Raw genomic sequence first — 21,844 nt, forward strand, 5'->3', positions numbered from 1 at the left:
TCATTAATTAATTATCAGTGATAAGTAATCGAACAAAAAATGTGCCATCAACGAAAAAAAGAAAGATACCGAAACGCCAATGCCCCCCGAAATTTTGTTTGTGAAGGGGCAAGACCCAACATCCTTTACGCTTGCGTGAGCAGCATTACATGGTCTGACGGATTTTGCTGACTAACAGATGACAGATGTTAACCGAAATAACAAAGGCAAATCATAATGACGCCATAATAAAAAGCAATCTAAAATTTTACATTTATGATCTTGTATTGTGTAGGCACCTGGAAACTGTGACAATAATCATGAATAACACTTCTTGCATATTGGCTCTAAACGTGTCAGTGACAGAGTTGTAAGTCGTGTAGGGCTTTTCGGGTCGGGTTCGGGTTTAAGTTTAAAAAAACTTCGAGCCAGATTCGGGCCCGAATTTATACTCACACTCTGTCACATTTATACATTTATCATCTACGTGATACCTGAGTGATCTGTCCAAGGTTACCACAAGATATTTTGGGGCGGTACAGAAGGTCACACGCTTGCCGTTAATGATAAATTTTAAGCTGAAATTTTGCTTCCTTGGAAGGATTCCGACACCATTTTGGTTTTATCGAGCTTCAACCTCCATTTCCGGAGGTAAGCCAGCCGATAGAGTAGTCATGTCCCGGCAAGGAGTACCCTCCACTCTTTCCCATTTCCTTGTCGAAAGTTCGATCGCCAGGTCTTCCGCGTAAGCATACTTAGATGACATTGTGCTCGGTATATAGGTCATGGGTGTAGGTGTTAAAGAGACGTTGTTGATGAATGCATGGGTAACTAATAATCAACTAAGTAGCTTATACTATCACAAATTTAACAAATGAAAAGCAATTATCGAAGGCGTAGTCATAACCAGCGTTATGACTTTTACGAAATATCTTTAAGTAAGCAAATACTATAATAAACTTATTCACCTGTTTACCTTGAACTGTTTTACCACATATATGCTGTAGGCATATTATATCGTACGCTATAAATTATATTATTGCACATATATTAATTATCCGATACTTTTATTTAACAATATTTGCTTTTAACATACACAACCCTTCTGCCAAATGTTGACAAATTGAATAAAATAAATTTGCAAAATGATGTCAGCATTAAATGACCAGATCAGATCAGCACAAATGACTCAATTATAAAAAGTCTTAAACCACAAAAGACATAATTTCGACTCCAATAAACACATGAAAAGATATGGACAGCTAAATATAAAACGATTATATTTTTCAACTTAAGGTTCTATGCATTTCCTTAATCTTGGTAAACAAGAAACATAAAGGTGGTCTTTCAACAGCTGGGCATGTTCGACAATACGTCATAATGTAAATCGAGATTACAATAGACGTTCAACATAATTTTTTCGGAAGCTTTAAGCTCTGTAATGACGACGCGTTAACTATGTTTGAGTAGGATTCTTAAGTTTAGTAGCTACTGTTGACAAACAACCAGTGGCTTATATGAGAAAATTTGAGCTTTCTTGGCGAGTGTTTTATTTCCGTGATTAAGCTTTGCTAATCGAACACAGTTCCAGAATAAAATTAAGCAGAGAGAATCGAGGTTTAATCGGAAAGTAGACCGTACAGATTTGTGCTATACCTTATAAATAGGTTAAATGTGATTATGATAGATGTTTACGATAAATCCCGAAGAATGCTTGGTCGTTAACTGATACCCTGGGTCCTGGTTTTGATTTTTAGAACCGCAGACTTTTTAATTTGTCCATAATGTATTGCACTTCATGTGGATTGCGTTTTAACCGTTCGAGCTTTATCTTTTGCTCCAAATGTTCTCAACTACTCTGTCACATTTGTCAAAACGATCATAAACACGCCGAGCTTCAGAAAGACGACGTGATCGACGTCGGCCAACTGACAAGCTTTTTTCAGGTTGAGGCAACCGAATGTACAAGTTTGTGCAGAAATAAACACGGTATAAGTATATAGGCTACTTATACATTCAGTATAAGGTCCTGAAATATGTAAAATGATTGTAATTTTGTACAAAACCTGACCTGAGTCATGCACCTGCTTAAAAAATTCCTGTTTCATATTATTTCAAAAATAAATTCCTCGATTTAGATAAAAGTGCGGATTACTTTTGTGAGATTTGCCAAGAATTCATCTGTCATTCGTGCCTTACCTTTTATCATCAACATTCAAAGAAAAAAAGGCTGCAAAAATATTCCGATCAAATTCAAAATGCTCTCACAGGATGCGAAACCATGATCTTATCGAAAGGTAAAACAATCATATAGAGTTTAAAACATTAAAAGGAGATCAAAAATTTTCAAACTCTTTATAGTTAGTTATACAACGGATATTTATATCTTTTCCGCTGGCATATCTTTTTCTCATATGCAGAAAGTAACCTCGAACGTGCGATCAAGAATTTGAAACAAAAAGAAGCAGAAAAATCGTTACAAATAAGGAAAGCTGAAGAAGCCATCAGGTTTTCGTCACAGGAGATGTTGTTCAAAGTGAGTAGCCTATACCGGAAAACTTATTTTGAAGGTCAAATGTATAAAATATGTAAGCTTCATGTAGATATGTTATTAACTTGTATCTACTTTTAAACTAAGATTTATCGAATATCACGAAACTATTTTTGTGCAGGTTGCTATGGCGATTCAAAAGCGTGAGAAATTTCTTCGTAATCGGTATTTTTCTGCCTTCCAAAGCCAACTCAAAACAACGAAAAAAACAATTGAAAACATTCAAAGTTTCCTTGATCTTTTTAAAAAAGCAAAACAAGTTGTGACTAAAATGAAAGAATCCAAAACCATACCCACAGAAAAAGATCTATTTTTCAATCTCTCCGCTATGAACAGGTGACCAAATAGGTTATAGCCTAACATTTATTGAGATATGCAATGTTTCAACATTATAGAAACACCTCCAAGTTTTCACAATTACCACGATTCGTAAAGCAGCAGACAAATCTGGAGACCTTGCGGCATGCAAGTAATTTTATAATATTTTAGACTTGATTTGAGTTTCCTGACTGCTTCAAACCCAGATGATGATATAAAACCTCTCAAAATTTTAAAATTACCGGAGAACAAAATTGACGAAATGTGTCAAACGTTGCTCAGATTCAAGGAAAGAAAAGTCCGCTTAAATGGTAAGTATATGACTGATTATTACTTTCCGTATTACTTCGAGTACAACAGGCTAAATAGTCAGCCACTATACGTTTATATAGCGTACTAAATAAAATGGTTAATAAAGGTCCCTTATATATTTACAACTGATAAAGCAGACTGAAAGTTGTGTTTAAGTTACCAAAAGTATCTTTTAACCTCATTCGTGTATCTGGTTATTGCTATAGATAAATTGTAGGTTTCAACGTATACCTAAAAATACAGGAAATCCAAAAACGGCACCAGCGAATTGTATGAATAAAACGGAACACAACATATCTTTTCTGGAGGAAGATGTAATTAGTATTGGGGAAACGGATGAAGAGTTGGGAGAATTTTTCATTGTCAGTGATCCTGTCAAGGTCTCACCGTTATTACAGTTTAATTTCTATGAATTAATTCAAATTAAAGTTTTAAGATTTAGTTCAACTTTTAATGTTAATAGGCGAACATGGGAAATCATTAAACGATTTCTACCATATATGCTTATATACATATAGGTGCAAGGAATAACTGGACAAGGAAAACAAGTTTTACGTGGACCATCTTTTCTTCAAGAATTAAATGGAACGTCCCCTTTGATAAACGGGGTATACAAACAATAAATGGTTCGCCATCAAAGAGATAACTTCAAAGAAATGTTTTGACTTTAAACAATGTGAAATTTTTAGTTTCGCAAAGAAGAAAGTTATTTCAATCAAGCTGAGAAAACTAGAAGGGATGACACGAATGATAACTATATACATAATTGTTCAGAATTAGAGCACCAACTCAAAAAAACTTCATCTAAAGAAACACAAACTTGTAAGTATACTTTGAATTTATTATAAACATGATAATAGCCCTATAGTGGAAAATTTAGGGATTGTTCTCGAAGAAACTCTCTTTAGTTTTTATTTATCGCTAATTGTTTCACTTTTCCAAATGAAAATCAGTGAAGTCAATTTCTCATTCTGCTCTCAATGCTGCACGGAGTAAGTTGAAGGTTCAAGACAAAGATGAAAAAGCTTTGAGGAGCAGAAGCACAGGAAGCATATACAAAGTAGGTTATATTGTTATACAAAATGCTTCCATACTAAGAATTTAGGAACTTGGTTGACGTTATTGATTACAAAGTCAACAGAAGGAAAATACGAAATTTAGCCTAATAACATCAAATACATACAAGGCACAACTGGTGAGATTTAAAATTTTTCTTCCAACGTTCGAGTTAGTTTCATCAGGTTAACAAAACGTTAGTAGAAATAAATTTCTGTATCTCACGAGATGTGCCTTGTATTTGATATTGTTATGCCTGGTGGCAACCATAGTACTTTTAGTCTAATACAGGTTCACAATTGAACCATATACTATATATCATCTTATTGTTTTCATACTTTTGATTAAGCTAATATAACAATTCCGTTACATCGAATTTAATATTTTATTTCTTTAATTCACTTAGAAGAGCTACAGACCAATACTAAGTCAAAGCGAAGCAAAAACATCATCTGATGGCAGAAATCGACGTTTCATCACGAATGCAAATGATCTGAAAAACAAAGGCTCTGTTGGAAGAACACCAACGGAAAAGAAAATAAATGGCGTCAGGTGGCAATTAGATGAGGCTACACGAGGTTATTCGCGTTTAATTCTTGATCATCATTCACTGTATCATAAAAATGACCACCACATATCCAGGACATCGTCACGGAAGAAACAGATTTTACGAACCGCAAAAGAGCAAGTTCTGAATAATCCAAAGTTAAAATTTACATTGTTGTAGAACCGATACCTTATCGAAGATAACCTTATTTCCTGTCTTTAAACTTTCATAATTCGCTTATGATGTCAAGATCTTTAAACACTTTCCGCACCGCAACCCTTTTGAACAACCCGATTTTAGCTATGACCTCTTCCAGAAGTAGCTGTTTTGTTCTGGACATTCTGACGTAAAAATGTTGCTTGACTCAGCGCAAAATTTTCGATCTAAGCCTTGAATTTGGAGTTTTTATTTATGTTTTTCTTGTTTGTAAGTTAAGTTGGTAACTTTATAAGTTTCCCTCACCCCGAGAAAGCAATCTTCAAGGTTTTTGAGCGGAATAATTATGCCGAGTCATGCCAAACCTCTACGTCACAATGCCTAAAACAAATTTGGCACGCCACCGGTTACCGACTTTGGAAAAATCGACTTTAGTAAACTGCTAGCCGGTTACACAATCGGGGTGTTTTCCTTGGGGTAACCATGATTTCAAAATAACTCCTGCATGCAGATAGTACAAATTGGGTTTATGCTTTGTTTGCGTGTTTTTTCGCCATTCATTAATCTACGTCTACAGAACAGTCGAACAGATGGGCTTAAAATGAAATTATTTTAAGTTCAACTCTTTGTAATTTTGCGCATTTTACGTCAAAGATTACTCATAAATAAAATCTAACTTTTCAAAAAAGCTTGTTTGGCACTAGTGACAGTGATAAGTCACCCAATTCATCACGTGACCAATAAATTACGTTAGCAGAAGATTTCGGACAATCCAATATCGATGATGTCCAGAAATAATCGATCGATCGCAGAAATAATCGAGCAAACAACACACCAATTATCTAGCTCTCACGCGATCTGGAAACCAAGTTCAAGAAAACGACATCCTCCAGCATGATGAGGCACGCTTGCAAGATCGAAGTTTTTAGCCTTTTTAGTTTTAAATCCTTAGCCATGGAAGTTTAGCTTACCTGACGCCGACCGGCCAGATAATTATAGCAAAAATTCTGTACCTGGAAATTCTCGTGGACTAGTATTATGCCATGGGCGAATCTTAGTCATCAACCGAAGAAGTTACGTGTTGTGCTATTGTCCAACAGACTTTGTGGTCGAACTCGTTTCGACAAGCTGACCACGCCTTACCAACTAATTCAGGCATAATGGCGAGTAGCCTATATAGAGAACAGTACAATGAAGACGCATACACGGCAACTCAGATGGATTTTTAAGACTGACTTAGGAAACGAACGTGTGGAACAGACTTGGGTGAAGTTTATTCGTTCGAAAAGTATTTTTGGTCGTAATGCTCTAAGAAATGACTATGTTTATGAGCGAACATTAATAGTACGACTGAAACATTAATTGTGATCATTATTTACGAATACAAACTTTCGGAGGCGATTGTGTGAGGGTCGAAAAATATAATTTGTACATATGCTGCTGGTCGTGTTCTTTTGTTTCAGAAGTCATTAGGTTTGTGTAAGCGAAATAAACATTAAAACCCACTGACAACCCAAGGCTGTCCCTAAGTTGGTTTTCATTGCACAAATTAGACATTGGCGAGGCACAAGCAAATGTGACATCAACATCAACCAAGCAATAAACATTTACTTCACAGTCACAACCATGTTTAAATAACGCGTTAATAATCTCTTGCTGCAAAAACTTGGTTTCCCCTTCAAGCATTTCCACGACTATCTATCAATTTAAATTTCTAAATGTCTTGTCTAACCCTTACAAAAGTGATGGTGGCTGTACCGTGTTAACCCAAGTTTATAGCAAAATAAAAACAAGATATAAATTGGTACTCTTTATTTTTGATTTTTCTACACGAGCTTTCGCAAACATAAGCTTGTTTCTTCAGGTGTATTACGATTTTTTTTGCTTTGTACTACGAAATGTTACAAAGGTGCGTTACCTTAACAGCATAGTGCCACCGTGTTTTGAACCCAGGCCTATTGCTTTCCTTACATCCGAGAAGACATTTCCAAATTATTTTTTTATGTGACCAACATACGGTTTTTCAAGGAGTGTCGTTTCACGACTTGTTTATGAAGCCTTTTTAATCAAAACAAAAAAGGCCAAAAGAGCTTAATATCTAAAGGTGCCAATTTTTGGAATAAATTATGAAATAAATTGAAAAATCACAAAGTAGTAAATTACACAAATGCTTCTTTATAAAATCGAGATCTGAAGTGCTGCAGGGAAATTGTTGTTGAGGTGGAAGTACAGTATATAATTCTATATGTTGTTGTAAGATTTCTTTTATGTATTATTTATTTCATTTCATTTATTCCTGTAACATTTATTTTTTGCACTTGACATGAGGCCAGCCTTACTCTTCATCTGATTTGCTATAGAATCTGGGGCGGCAGACTTTGATGACTGCAAGGTCATTCGCCACCTCTCGCCAAGCAACTGTAATTTTGTTAAACTATGTTATTTATTTATTTGACGAAATAAATTCTCTCTCTCTAGTAGCTGGTATACCAGCTCTAATAACTGGTGTAGCCTATATCAGCTACTATATTAGGTGTCAACCACTTACCACTCGGCTGTACAGAACTGATATAGCCTAATTAACAAAGATGATACCTTTCACCAGCTAAGTTTATTTAACGATACGAAGTTGAAAAAGCACAGAAGATCACGTGGCAAATTTTTGCAAGTAGGCTGTAAATATGTAGGCCTATACACACGGCGATTTAAAGTGCGAATTCTTATATTCCCAAAATATGAAGTAATCAAATCAGAAGCAATTTCATATCCATATCAAAATCCGAATATAGCTAATCACTCGAATTGAATGATGCATAAGAGAGCAGGGAAAAAAAGGGTCGCTTTGAAAAAAGCCTCAGTTTTATATCGCTATGCCATCCAATCAGGGAAAGACATCGTTATTTATATCAAGCTACATGTACAAAGTACAGTATTCCATAGTAATAACTAGGGCCATTTTTATTTTGACCTAAAAAAAAAATTTTTTGACTTTATTTTTATCAAATTTTGACTTTATTTTGACCTAACGAAATTGCTTATTTGTAGAGGCCACAGTTCTTCCTCCAGTTACCCAAACATAATATTTTGTCGATTTCAGACCCAAACGTAATATTTTGTCGAAAAGTCAAGGTGTTTTATGGATTATAAAAAGTGCGTCGTGTTTTTTGGCGATAGATTTAGGTAGCTTGTGTTATTTTGTCCTTGTGAAAAGGGCACTTTGCCTCGATTTTCTCCGCATGGTAAATTCTAATAAACAGCAAATTAAACAGGGAATGCTTGTTGTTGCTCCAATCCAGCTTGATGGCGTTTACTTTTCCTGTGGCTTTCAACAAAATACTTTTTATCGCACTTCACTATAACCTCGCAAAAATTGCACCTTAAATCACCCCCGAGAGTTGCATTAAATTCATCAGAAAAATCTCGACAAATCTGTCTAACTTTTGCTGAAGACGATTTAGCTTGCTTAGGCATTTTTGTATTACAGAATGTCAGTAGGCTATTCCTAAAATCCAAACTGTTGATCTTCGAAAATACCACGTTTATGAAGAGGAAGTGTTTTATAAGAATTATTTAAATACGTAACAATGAATAAACAATGGACAATTTGCGATAAAAGTTACTGCTGATCCAAGTGGGCATTGTGACTTATTTCCTGCTTTTATGGGTTAATATGGTTTAATTGTGTCGCAGTTCCTGATTTACAATGCTTCCACGAGGATTTTTACAAGAATTACTCTCAAGAAACACAAAAACTTTGTAAAAAGCCATATTTTGACAAATTTTGACTTTATTGAAAATTTTGACTTTATTGTAAATTTTGACTTTATTTTGACCTATAAACTTCTTAGAAACAATCCCCTAGGTGCTGAAAACAACTTTATTCTTTGATTCATGGTCAGACGAGGTCCTTAAAAATTTTTGACTTTATTGACTTTTGCGGGCCCTAGTAATAACTAAAAATCTAACATATTCTACGTCACCGAGATTCTTTTCCACAAGTACCATCTACCTTCGTACACTCTGAAGATACGACGGCACTTAAAAACATTTATATACTGGGTCTACCTATGTCGGTTTAGGAGTTAAATGTTTGAATGACATGATTAACCAAGGACAGTACAGCTTTCTTAATAATACATTTTATCCAGCTGGAGAACACAGATCATTATTAAAATGCCAATTACATAAATTATTACAATCGCCATATAGGCCTACATTACATTACAATACAAGTAGGCCTACGGTTTTCAGTTTATAGGCACCGGTACAACGATGATTAAAACATAGTCCTTGTCCTATAGCAGTTACTACAACATTCCGGTACTGTTACCAGGTCTACTCGACAATTATTACGGAAACAAAGTCTTAATAAATCAGGCCAGTTTAGAGTAGGCCTACCTGCAAAAATAACAACAATATATCAGTTAAAAGTAACCTTCCGTTTAGATTAAGATTTAGCAATAACGTTATTGTATACCGGGAAGTCATTGAACCAAACCGGCCAAATTCAACTTTTCTTTCAATCAAGTAGATTAGTAGAAGAACATTCTGAAAATATTAAGGCGGCCACTATTTTACGGAAAAAAATTGTGCGTTTAAAGCTCTTTTTATAGTTTTTCATTATGTAACGTTAATATAAAATAGGCCTAGTAACTTAAACCTAACCGAAATTTTCTTCCAGTGGCAGTCTATAGGCTAGACGCAGACTGCAGAGTATAGCAAGAGCACATGCGAGATATTTTGGTAGAAAAATTATTGCACACCAGAAGAAAAACATGATGTCTCCAAAAAGGAAACACTAGACCTTTCTCCGATTACTAGCTAATAGGTTGCCATCAGGCGCAAATCAAAAATAAGGACGACTTGGAAACGAAAGACGAATACTACCTTAAACAGTGCACAACAGGAGAAAGCAACCAATGTTCCTAAAAAAAAAAACAAGACACTCTCTGCATGCTCTTAATTTTGGTATCTCTTTGGTACAAAATGGTATACTAAAGGTGTCAAAATGCCCAAAATACAAACCTCTGCCCTAAAAATAAGGACGAAAATAAGGACGCAAGTGAAAATAAGGACATTTCTTAGAAAAAAAGGACGGTATGGCAACCCTGCCAATAGGGATGGGCCGATACGAACCCAAACCCGAATAGATTCGCCGAATATCGCCTTTATGGAAGATTCGGGCGAACACGAATACCAACAATGGCGAAACCGAATACAATATTACTGATAAATTTACTGACTTTCGTAAGAAATGATGATCTAGTTTCCCGACAATGCTAAACTAGAGTCAGCAGTTCTTACAATGAAGGTCGTTTTCCTAACGATTTTGCTTTTTCGATCGTTTTTTGAACACTATTTTTCGAAAGAAAGCGATTTGTTTGTCGATTACGTCATTTTAGAAGCCAGATTTGACAACTTTTGGAGGAAATTTTATTGTTCGGTTCTAATACGAATAGATTCGGGATTCGTTCGTGTCGACCTACATGATATTCGGGTTCGCATGAACCCGAATAATCTTCCTTGCGGCGCATCCCTACTAGCCAATATTGCAAAAGACTGCACCTTGCTTACTACAAACGCCGGACAGGCACACAAGTCGCAGTGCACACCGGCTGCTTCCTTGCACACCGGAGATCTTGGCAAAAATTGCCATACTTTGCAGTCCGAAGGGCTAGCCTCAATTAAACCCTTAATAACTAAAATGAAGGTTTAGCCAACCAGTTCTTCTAACCTAACCGCCTATATCTTTAACTATGAACTGCCTGACCTCGGCTACTTTTGAAGAGCACCTTATACTGCTGCAAAGCTAGCACCGGCTGCCTTGTATTTACATAAGCTACCTGTACGTACCGGCAGCTAAACCCTATATACAATGTATTTCATAGTGTACGGGTACAAGCCCAGGTTAATCCCATCATCTTCATGACGTGTTGATGATGACATCACTAGCTTAGCCTACATGAAACCATCTAACCCAGTGGTTCTCAACCTGTAGGACGTGTACCACGAGTGGTACGCGAAGTCATTTCAGGTGGTATGCAGTAAATGCATTTATTTTTAAGTCAAGTTACAGTTTTAAGAAAACGTTAAGCTAATTTTTACTAACGTAATAAATGTCTTCATCATAATGCATAGTTAAATATTTTATGCGTCATCAATGATTGGAATTATTATCTTTTTGGATTGTATTCAAATTGCTCTTATGACATCATACCAAAACAACAAAGAAACACAAAACTTGACTACCAGTATCTCGCAAAGTTGAAAAAGACACCTACAATATCATGCTTATGACAGTAGAAGTTTAAGCTGGTGAGATATGAAAGTAAATTACTTCAGTAGCCTAATATACAGAAATTGGAGAAATGAAAGGTTTTAATGTAGAACGAAAAATACTGTAATCCACTTTGTTTGAAAAGATGTGAAAATGTAAATAGCTGTTCTGTTGTTTTTTATTTACTTTGGACATTTAATGAGGCAAGAAGGTAACCAAAAAGTAACCACTGTAGCATAGCTAAAGATGGCATGGATTGTCAAAGCATCCTATGAAGTTTTCCTTCTCCTAGCCCAAAACTTGAAGGCTCATACCACTACTGATGACGCTAATCCTACAAGCAGCAGAAATACATGTCCGGTGCCTGATTGGAAAAAAAGATGTGACAAATTTGGATAGTGTGTCTCCTTCCAATGACACTGTAATTTGAAACTAGTCAGGACTTCGAGATAATCTGACTCCAATAACAATTCCATGCTTTTTTCGACTAGAACTGCAAGTTAATCGACGTGGCCAGCAATATGAGAAACGTTGAAACTTTAATTGAAACGAAGCAAACCGAACTGAATAAAATAAACTGAATGAAACTCAACACAGACACACGTGTTTACATAAGAAGCATATACACTAATCTAGGCAATTCGCTGCACATATAAAAATGTGTGGAATGCTGAATTTTTAAAAGGAAACGCCCAAAGTGGTACGACAGTGTGGTATTAACCGCCAGAGACCCTTTCTTAGCAACTGTCTGGGTGGGAAGATTTTTTTGATCGGCTATTCTTAAGAAAGGAAAATGTCGACCCACTTCGATTCTTTTTTAAATTGCAGGCGTTCTGGGCATTCGTTTCAGTAGCGGGGGGAGGGAGACCAATTATTTATCATAGTTTGTCACAATTGAAATTGTATTCTATAACTGTCATTGCACAACACGGTTATATATCATCTGAGTGACAGTTTATTTGAGTGACAGTTCATTTGAGTGACATAATTATAGTTCATTTGAGTGACACATTGATAAGTGCTGTTTAATTCATTTGAGTGAGACATTGATAAGGACTGTGTAATTCATTTGAGTGACAGATTGACATTTGTTGTTTAAGTTGCAGTTGTTGTTAATTAGTAAGTACACAGATGACAACACACACAAGACAAAGTTTAGAGTACTATCTACAAAAAAAACAACTAAGAATCCTCAACCACCTCGTTCAATTCTTCTGATAGTTCCGCAGTTGGTCCGATCTTCAAATTATGCGCTATTCGGCGGAGGAATACTTCCTGTGGAAGGTCTTCTTGCTGGGAAAACAAATTCCAAATTGGGCTTCTTTTTGCCTTGTCATACGCGATCGGCGCAATGGTGTCGATGCACCAAATTCAATGCGAAAGAGTTCTTGGGAAACTCTATGATGCTGCATGCTGATGCATTTCTCAACCATTACTGTAGTTTGAACAGTACTCACCAATGTGTCACTCAAATGAACTGTCACTCAGTTGAGCATGAATTATTTGTCACTCAAATGAACGTTAAAAGAATGTGTCACTCAAATGAGCTGTCACTAAAATGAAGTGTCACTCAGTTGATCAACTACCGCACAACACTCCAAGTTTTTCCCCTACAAAGTTTTCTAGCAAACTAGGTCTCTGCTCTAACCCTCGATGCAACCAGTCAGGTACCCATGCAGTGAAACGCCAATAACCATGCTCTTTGAAGTGGGCAAGGATGAAAGTAGCTTACAAACATATATACAGTGGGACCTCGTTAATCCGGACCACTTCGTTTCGTCAAAAAATGTCGGTTTAGCGGGGTTTCCGGATTATCGGAAAGTAAAAAATCAATCAATCTTGCAAATGCAGCACCGTGTACAAAACGCAGTATGCACCTTACTCCAATTCTAAGTACAGACTTTCTGGCTGGACAGCAACTAAAATAAAATTATATTTTTTGTATGATTCGACCCAGTGTCGAACCCCAGAACCACCGTATTAAAGACGAATGCTCTCCAAGTGACGAACATTCGGCCGCAAATCGGTTTGACAACCGCTCTTGCATGGCGAAGCATTCCGGCGGGACCAGCAGTCTTGCACTTTCTTTGACCTGTTTCCAATCTTTGCGCAATGCGACATCAAAAGCTGATAGCACGATTGAGTTGCAGTAGTATGTCTTCAATAGATTGCCGCACTCAACCGATGTAATGTACGTATTTTTTTGCGACCGCGGAAGAGTTCTTTGTTACGGTTGATGAACAATTTAATTTTTCGTTTCTAAAATACTCTACAGTATTTCATAGTATGCTATGACTAAAAAGATGTGCGGCTAAATTTTTTTACAAAGCGCAATGCTGTACAGTACTGTACTTTTGAATCAATAAAGACCGCAACGTTATTATGCGTAGGTAATCGGCTATTGTTTCGTCAACTAACTACCCAGTGTACATAGTATATTAGGACAATCGTGAATCATTTTCGCTTAACTGTTAATAATCCGGTTTATCGAATTTTATTGCTATTGATTTAGCACATTTGTTCCAAAACTTTTGTGTCGGAGTCGGACAGCGGGGTTTCCGGATTAAAGGGGTAAAATGCATAGGAAGAAATCCGTTCCCGGCAGTTTTGTGTCGGATAACGAGGATTCCGGTTGTTCGGGGTCCGGATTAACGAGGTCCCACTGTATTAGTGTATATTAAATCGAAAAAATCTCTTTGAGAGGATAAATTTAAACCATTAAGCGGCTAATTATTTTGCTTTGAAATTAAGGCTTATAAAAGGTCAACTGTGCAAAAAGTGCGTTTGAAATTTATCTCGGGTGTGCAGCATCCACGAAATACCGACCAGGTAACTGCTAGTTTACTGAATTCAAAGAAGGGAGCAGGGATGTGAGTTAATTCCAAAAACCTTTGATTCTGACTCCTCTTGTTTTGGTGCCATGACTCCGACTCCTACTATATGTAATAATCACCGAAGTTATTTCCCAACTTGAAAAAATGCGATTAATTACTTACTACCATACTACATAGGTTAAACAAGGTTTTGATTAGTGCTTGTTTTAATGCAAAAGTTAACATTTCACTGTGTCTAATAACCACAATTCTTTCCTTGATTGAAAGTTCTTTTAACTTTGTTTTATGTGACTCTATTATTGTCCTTTTGGGACCACAACTAGAAGTGTTAAAAATAAGAACTTGGTACAGTAGTTTCATTTACATTATGCTATATGCCATGCGCTAATCTATGCACGTGCGCGCACACACTCAATTGCTGGAATATGGTCCTACATGCTCACAGCACGTTTGCAATTAATTTGTTATGATTTAACAATTGCTATGTAAGCCTTATTGTGTTATGATACTATTCGTTAGGCATGGTTCCTTTGTTTTGTGGTAGTTATATTGCAATCATAGTCTGGATGTACCGGAGTGGTCATGTTAGTGAAACAAAATGCAATATATTGCAATAAGAAGATATTCTGGGTTGGTTTCAGTGTACATCTTTACACCAAACTTTGTGTCAGTGCATACATGATGTTTTTGTCGAAAACTGCCCTCCTTTCCCATCATAATAGGCCTATATGGTAGGCTACTAATGATAGGCTCTGCTGCATTCAACATGTCAAACTGACGTTAACAATTAGTTTATGTATGAATTTACTTAATTTTGCTGCTTAAAGGATAATGAGTTAATGACATGTGTAGTGTTTATCATGCACACAGTAACTCTGCCAATAATACATAAAATAATTTTGAAAAAATTTTAAATCTAGCATATATATATACCATTGTATTTTGTAAACCTATTCTTTAAAAAAACAAAAATGTTTGGTCTGTTTTTTGACATTTGACAGTCACTGTTGTTGTTTACTTTATAGTTCAATGCGAAGAATGAGATCGAATGCTAAGAACATTCACACCAAACATTCTTTATGAATATTTGGTGTGAATGCGAAATTACTAAATGCATGGATACGAAATGACAATGTTTTAAAAATAGGTCTGCGTATTTCTTGTCGCTTACACAAAGCATTCCCTTCATACTTCATCCAAACACGTGTGATGCACATAGTAGTAGTTTTTACGTTGAGATTTCTTAATTGCCACCATGAATATCATAATTAATATCAACCTTCTTGTGAAGTTTTTTTCCACCCAAACAGTTTAGCCGCCCTACCACACGTGATAGAAACCTATCAAGCATGTTCATGTCACATTGGGCCATCATAAATAATATTGGAAAGTTCCTCTTTTATTATACTGACAATTCTGCTTTGATTTAAGGTAAACTTATTTTTAGACCTGCACTTCACTTTTATTCTATGAAAAAAATCCTGTTTCCATTAAAAGAAGTTGTGGGTTTTCCGCGTCAAGATTCTAGTTTGGTTTTATTCAACTATTTGCATGTTTCATTTTTGAAACTTTCAAAAATACGTTTTTGCTAAGCATTGTGTAAATTTGCAAAATTTTGTGAAAGAATGATATGCAATGTTATGAATCATAAGACACAAAACACAGTGCATGATGTATCTATCCATGGACAGTTTTTTGTAAAATAAAACTACAGAGTGCAAAATTTGCTTAGATTAAAATAAATTACTTTGACTTGTACGAATAAACTGTAAACTCTAAACAGATAACAGCTTTTTGTCACCAGAACTTGATGCTCAGCAGCAACGATGGAAGTAGGATCGGACATTAGCAAAAAAATACAAGCCGCTATAAAATCTAAGTTAATTGAAATAAATGCTTATGTTGATGATGAGCTTCCAGACTATATAATGATCATGATTGCTAATCGAAAACCTGAAGATCAAATGGCAGAGGCTCTTTCTTTGTTTCTCGGAACACACACTAACGCATTTACAAAATGGCTGTTTGAGTTATTGTCAACACTCCGTAATAAAAAGGTTGAAATGGAGAAGCCTTCTTTTGAACTAAAGGAAATATCTGTTGCTGTAAAGAAAACTAAACCATCCATGGGCACTAGCGATGGGGACAGCAGATCATTAGAAAATATTGAAAGTGACAATCTGTCAATGAAGTCTGATGTGCAAGATGATGTTAACAAAACTTCCAGATGGGATTCACAGAAGAAAGTTAATAAATCTAACAGCAAAACTGATGATTTTGGGAAATATGACATGCTGGGAAAAGATAATACTAGCAAAGAAGCAGTTATTGATATTGTTCCTGAGACCAATGATCTTTTTGATAAAGAGTTCTTAGCAGGAAATGATGATTTGGAAAACTCTGAAAAAAAAGTTTCTAAAGTGTCTGGCTCATCAGCTTCAAAACCACAGTCCACCATTTCACAAAAGGAAACCAGTCTATCTTTGAACAACTCTAGAATTAACAATGAAAAATCAAAATTGAAAACTTCGCATGAGAAGACAATCAAAAAGAGGTCAGCAACTGAAAAAGCTGTTGAAAAGAAAACCAAGAGGAGAAGCTCGGACGAGTATCATACAAAAAGTGAACAGAAGGCTTCTTCAAGTAGTAAAAGAATTATTTCTGTGAAAAAAAATCTACAAGTCAATCGTAAAGTATCAACCTCTGACAAAGAATTTGCCTCTCAGTTTGCTCCTCCCAAGTTAAAAAGCAAAAAACATAAGTTAACTAAAGAAAACAAACTCAGCAAACACAAATCCAATTCCAATGTACGCGACTGGGACAAGGGAAAGGAAAATGACAATTTGAGCTATGATACAGATGAGGAGGTGCATTTTCATAAGAAGCGTTCAAAACAAAGTCTGGATTTTACTATGACTGATTCTGATGATGAAAGTTGCGTTACGCACAAAACGCGAAGTACTGTTGCTGTTGCGTCAAAAGTAGCAACAGTAAAAAATCCTCAATATGACAGTGATGAAGAGGACGAAGATGAAGTATCATCAGGAGCCGTCATTAGTAAGATTGCAATTCCACAGCGACGACCTCGATTACCACCAGCAAAACAAGCTAATAGGTCACTGTTATTAAAAGCAGTTTCTGAGGCTGAATCAAGTGTTAGAAATCGTGGTACTGGCAAAAGAATAGAAAGAACTGTACCTGTTGTGTTTTCAAAGTCAACTTCAAAGAAAGAAGCTGAACTTGCTCAACGCAAATGTCAAGCTGATAAAGATGAAATATACTTCGGCTGTGAAGAACCAAATTCTGCTGGGATAAAAAAGGATGCTCAGAACCAAATTCCACTCAAAAGAAAAAAGTTGGTGAGAGTGCGAAATAGCACTGACACGTTGACACAAAACATAGATGGAAATGAAAGTTATGTTTCAATTAAAAAAAGTAGAAAATCTGACTCTGATAAATCTGCAGCGAAAACATCATTTACCATTGTACAAGGTGAAGGTCCAGATAGCAGACTGATAGTAAGCAATGAGTCTGATGGCAAAACAGAAACTAAAAAACCCCAAAAAATTTTAATTAGAAAATCTTCTCTTCTAAACTCTTCAACAACTGAACACTTTGACACTCGGAAGCTTACTATCAAGAACAAGCCTAAAATAAAAGCTGATAAAGAAATTGTAAAGTCAGCAAATGGAAAACAGAAGGAGAGTGTTCCAGACCCATGTTTCATTGTCACCTTAGATGGCACTGCACAGCATTTAAAAGGCAACAGCAAGAATAAAAACATGTTTATAAAAGAGTCATCATCATTTCGTGCCACTCCAGTAGAGGCTCCTGCAATAAATCAGGTTAATGTGTCGCTCTCTTCCTCTCAACAACAGAGTCATGAAGCAACTCACAACATCTCTGCTAATAGCTCTGTTGAAGAAATGGGTGGTTTATTGATGTCCGATATTGAACTAAACAAAATGAGACAGAAGTTACTCCTAATGCAGAAGGAAGCTGAAAAGTTGAAAGAGATTCAAATCAAACAACATGAAATAATTAAGCACAAAATCACTGTCAACTCCAACGGAAGTTCTGATCTGGCTGGTTCAGAACGCCGTTCAATCCACGTAGCTAATGTTCATTTTTCAGCTACTGAAAAGCAGCTTGCTGAACATTTCAGCATCTGTGGCAAGGTTCTTAGAACAACCATTTTAAAAGATCAATACACTGGTCGTCCAAAAGGGTAATTATGTTTTATTTTTAATTTAGATTTCATAATTATTTTTCACAGTAAACGTTACATATATTAACATGGCTCACAACAAATCATTTAGAAGTTTAAGCTATTACTTACAGTTTTGCCATCATTTCTATTTACTTGTTTTGTTTATCAGCAACATTAAACTTGTTCTACTGTATTTATATAAACTTTTATTTAGTTGTTGAAACACCTTATGCTATCATGAGCGATGCCTTAATAATTTAAAAATAATTATTAGTTCCAAATAAAAAATGTTAATTGTTATGCTTCTATCATTGGTGTGGTTTTGTTCTGATCATCTGGGGAATTTTTGTCATATCTGTAGGCTGGCAAGTTTATCTCACAGGGTTGAAAAACTTTGCTTCTGACTAGATATCTAGTGGTAGGTAATCGATAAGATTTGTTTTGTTTTCCAAACAGTTTTGCGTACTTGGAGTTTGAAGAGCCTGGCTGTGTGGAAATGGCTCTTGCTCTTGATGGAACTTCATTTTGTGGTCGTAACATCAAAATAACTAAGAAAGATGACGAAGCTTTAAAATCACAAAGTTTTTCTCAGCCCATGCGATATGGTGGACGGAGTCAAAGATTTCCTTCTACCAGAGGTTTTCGAAGATATCCGAATCGTTATGGTCCAGTGACTTATGCACGACCACGTGTCCGTCCGGCTGTTGCCAGAAACAGGAGTTGGGTAAAACCTGGGTATTCACCGTCATAAAACATTTATATACTGCAACTGGCTATTGTTCATTCATAAGGAAACATCCATAATTTAGCTACAGATATCAATCTCTTATCCTTGTTATTAAAGCTTCTTTGTATCTCCAGTTCTGTTTTAAGGCTAGAGGATGTTGAAATACTTCATTGCAAACTAACTGAATTTTATACATTTCATTCATGTATTGCACCCACTTGGTGCATATGATTTATTTGTTTTTTGTGATTTGGAGTTTTTTTGCTGTACTTTTCCATTTGTCTCAACTAGCCCTAATTTACAAGTCATTTGACTCATTTTGCTGATGTTCATCAATCATCTGTATCTTGTAATGTGTGCTTGCTGTGTACTTCTTTCCGAATGTTAAACCTGGATTGTTGCTCTTCATGCTATTTAGAAACCGTGATGTGGTCACAGCTAGTGCCTGAAGGTTTAGCATTTTTGTATATTGCGATTTGCCAGTACTAGTGTAATTAGCAGCTAAGCAAACAGGCACAGTTGATGCAATTTACTTGGTGCTTAACATTCTGTTTTTGTAGTGGTACAGTTCATCCGGTATTTTCCAGTTAGAGTTCTCATTTACAGCAAACTGTTGCTGTACGGTATGTTGTGATGTGTTGTGCTGCCTATTTATAACTTCACTTGTCTGTCTGTCTGTCTGTTTGTTTGTTTAAAAGCATATAAACTCTCTGTTACTGCAATTCAACAATTGTCCTTCTAATATTTGTGATTGATGATATGACCGCTATGCGTTTTCAACTGGAATTTTACATGCAAACCAAAATGACTGCTGTAGCTGCATGACTGTTTTACTACGTGATTACTCGTTGTGAACAACTTCTACAACTTTAGCTGTTTTATGAAGTGCAGGACCTATCAAACCTACAACATTTTAAGTAATAATATTTTAGTGAATAGTTGTGTTATTAATGCCTGTAAGACAAAGGTGGTTAGTTTTTCTTTTTTGCATGAGCTGTTTCGATTGGCTCCTCCTGGCAACACTCTGCTCTATTTCATTGGGTGAGTTGTTTAATTCCTTGACATGTTGTACATATCATTCTTCAAATTTAAATCGAAAGGATTACTTTTATTTTGTTAGGTCATGGAGTTAATGAACAGTTGTGGTTAGAAGTTATCCACCCAAACGATGTAGCTTTTTCTTACAAGATACGCACTGCAAGGAATTTTGGAGGTGTCTTGGGCAGTACATTGCGTCATGTCAAACTTGTTGCAACAGACCCTGAAGATGCCTGTGGCCAAACTCTTTACAATAGCAAAATAATTCGTGGTCAAGTAGCACTTATAAAACGAGGGTAACAATTTTGCTACTGCTTGGTTGTTTCTGAAGTAAAAACAATTGATATTACCAGTTGTGTTATTTGTAGAGGCTGCTCATTCGTTACCAAATGTTTAAATGTTGAATTGAGTGGTGCTGTTGCTGCAATAATTACAGACAACAATCCTGATGATAATATGCAGTGGATTGAAATGGTACAAGATGAAACGGACCGCTTAGTAGGAATACCATCTTACTTTATGCTCGGAAAAGATGGGTAAATAATTTTTAGAACTTTCTGATGTTGTATGATTGTGGAACAGTTTTAATGATTTGTCAGTTAAGAATATTAATTTTTATTAGACTTTGTTCTTACAGCTTATCAATGAAGTACAATGTTTATTCTCTAAATAAAACAGGGAAATGATCATCAAATCTCTAAAGAATCACAGAGTTGGTTCTGCTATAATCAACTTACCAGTGAACTATACTCACACATCTGTCATAAGACAGCCTCCTTGGGATTTGTGGTAAAGATTATTATCATGCTATTTTTCGTTCATAAAGCAGTTCTGCAATTAGACTTTGATGTACGTTGCTAAGTTCTTCTGTAAGTTTCCCTGTGCTGTCATTATTGAGTTCAGTTACAAACTTGATTTTGGTGTATTATATTATGTTCAACGAAGCAATTTCGTCTGTGTGATTTGTTTTCTCTGTTAATGGGTGGTGCAATTTGTTATCGTTTTAACTTAAATAACAGTTCAGGCAAAAAATTATTGTGGAGTTTGATTTTTATTTGTTTTATGAACAGAACAAATAGAAAACTATTAAACAGATGTAAAGGTTGATTGCTATTGTCATGTAATTTTTGAAAGATCTCACAGGTCGAATAGTTTGTCTCAAAGGTCCCAGAGGTGGATAAGCAAAGAGACTAAAACTAAACTCTTTAAATTTTGTATTACTCTTTTCATTAAGTATCAAGAAGGAAAGTTAAACCCGCTAATAGTACTCCAACCAAGTAGCCTACACATTCTCACAAAACAAAAATATTTTAAAATTTGTTTAGCAAGTTGGTGAGAATTTCTCACTGAGAAATGAAAAGATACTTCCTCTCACACCTACCTAAACTGGGCAGCGGACCAGTTGCTATTTGGGAAACATTGCTGTATTGATTTCAGTCGTTAGACTTTGTTATTTGCTAGGACGAAAATCTTTGAGCGGAGCAATTGGATTGGTATCATTACCCGACGAGCGAGGAAAAGAGTCACTATCGCGGTGAAGCCCAGCAAATTAGATGTTCGCAAAAATTGGTAGATTGTCCAATGGTCTAGGACGCAGACATTCCGTCAATTCGCACGATGCCGTTTGTGACAGTGTCAATTTCGTTCGAGTGTGTAATGCGAAACAAGGTGGTTGCGCAGATAAAGTATAGTTATGCCTTGGTAAAGGGTAGGTTACCCTCCTTAATTGTTTCCCACTGTGCTAATTGTCATAATTAGCTTTTATTCCTACGGAATTCCCGTGCAGATCTGATGATATTATAATGTTGTTAGTGCTTTATTTCGTGCTGTACTATATTT

General features: G+C 35.9%; 3 protein-coding genes across 3 annotated transcripts; all 3 read left to right on the forward strand.

The window, feature by feature from the left end:
• The first annotated feature begins 1,609 nt into the window (after positions 1–1,609).
• On the forward strand, positions 1,610–5,572 carry LOC143446406 (uncharacterized). Its single transcript, XM_076946025.1, has 10 exons — positions 1,610–1,968; positions 2,118–2,276; positions 2,400–2,515; positions 2,652–2,866; positions 3,020–3,159; positions 3,404–3,540; positions 3,679–3,768; positions 3,850–3,982; positions 4,114–4,220; positions 4,623–5,572. Exons 1-10 carry the CDS (start codon positions 1,764–1,766, stop codon positions 4,941–4,943), a joined length of 1,623 nt encoding a protein of 540 aa, XP_076802140.1. The 5' UTR covers positions 1,610–1,763; the 3' UTR covers positions 4,944–5,572.
• A 4,937-nt stretch (positions 5,573–10,509) lies between these two features.
• On the forward strand, positions 10,510–19,858 carry LOC143445539 (uncharacterized). Its single transcript, XM_076944700.1, has 2 exons — positions 10,510–18,258; positions 18,697–19,858. Exons 1-2 carry the CDS (start codon positions 15,857–15,859, stop codon positions 18,989–18,991), a joined length of 2,697 nt encoding a protein of 898 aa, XP_076800815.1. The 5' UTR covers positions 10,510–15,856; the 3' UTR covers positions 18,992–19,858.
• Positions 19,078–21,112, forward strand: LOC143445540 (protease-associated domain-containing protein 1-like). Its single transcript, XM_076944701.1, has 4 exons — positions 19,078–20,008; positions 20,088–20,301; positions 20,374–20,541; positions 20,684–21,112. Exons 1-4 carry the CDS (start codon positions 19,918–19,920, stop codon positions 20,796–20,798), a joined length of 588 nt encoding a protein of 195 aa, XP_076800816.1. The 5' UTR covers positions 19,078–19,917; the 3' UTR covers positions 20,799–21,112.
• The last annotated feature ends 732 nt before the right edge of the window (positions 21,113–21,844 follow it).

The sequence above is a fragment of the Clavelina lepadiformis genome, chromosome 2 (genome assembly GCF_947623445.1).
Source record: "Clavelina lepadiformis chromosome 2, kaClaLepa1.1, whole genome shotgun sequence".
NCBI classification, from domain to species: domain Eukaryota; kingdom Metazoa; phylum Chordata; class Ascidiacea; order Aplousobranchia; family Clavelinidae; genus Clavelina; species Clavelina lepadiformis.

Coding starts and splice junctions, on each gene's coding strand:
- LOC143446406 (XM_076946025.1), top strand. CDS start 1,764: ATGTATTGCACTTCATGTGGATTGCGTTTTAACCGTTCGAGCTTTATC. Junction 3,160..3,403: donor AAGAAAAGTCCGCTTAAATG/GTAAGTATATGA, acceptor CTAAAAATACAG/GAAATCCAAAAACGGCACCA. Junction 3,769..3,849: donor CGTCCCCTTTGATAAACGGG/GTATACAAACAA, acceptor TGAAATTTTTAG/TTTCGCAAAGAAGAAAGTTA.
- LOC143445539 (XM_076944700.1), top strand. CDS start 15,857: ATGGAAGTAGGATCGGACATTAGCAAAAAAATACAAGCCGCTATAAAA. Junction 18,259..18,696: donor TACACTGGTCGTCCAAAAGG/GTAATTATGTTT, acceptor TTTTCCAAACAG/TTTTGCGTACTTGGAGTTTG.
- LOC143445540 (XM_076944701.1), top strand. CDS start 19,918: ATGCCTGTAAGACAAAGGTGGTTAGTTTTTCTTTTTTGCATGAGCTGT. Junction 20,009..20,087: donor ACTCTGCTCTATTTCATTGG/GTGAGTTGTTTA, acceptor TTATTTTGTTAG/GTCATGGAGTTAATGAACAG. Junction 20,542..20,683: donor TTTATGCTCGGAAAAGATGG/GTAAATAATTTT, acceptor TAAATAAAACAG/GGAAATGATCATCAAATCTC.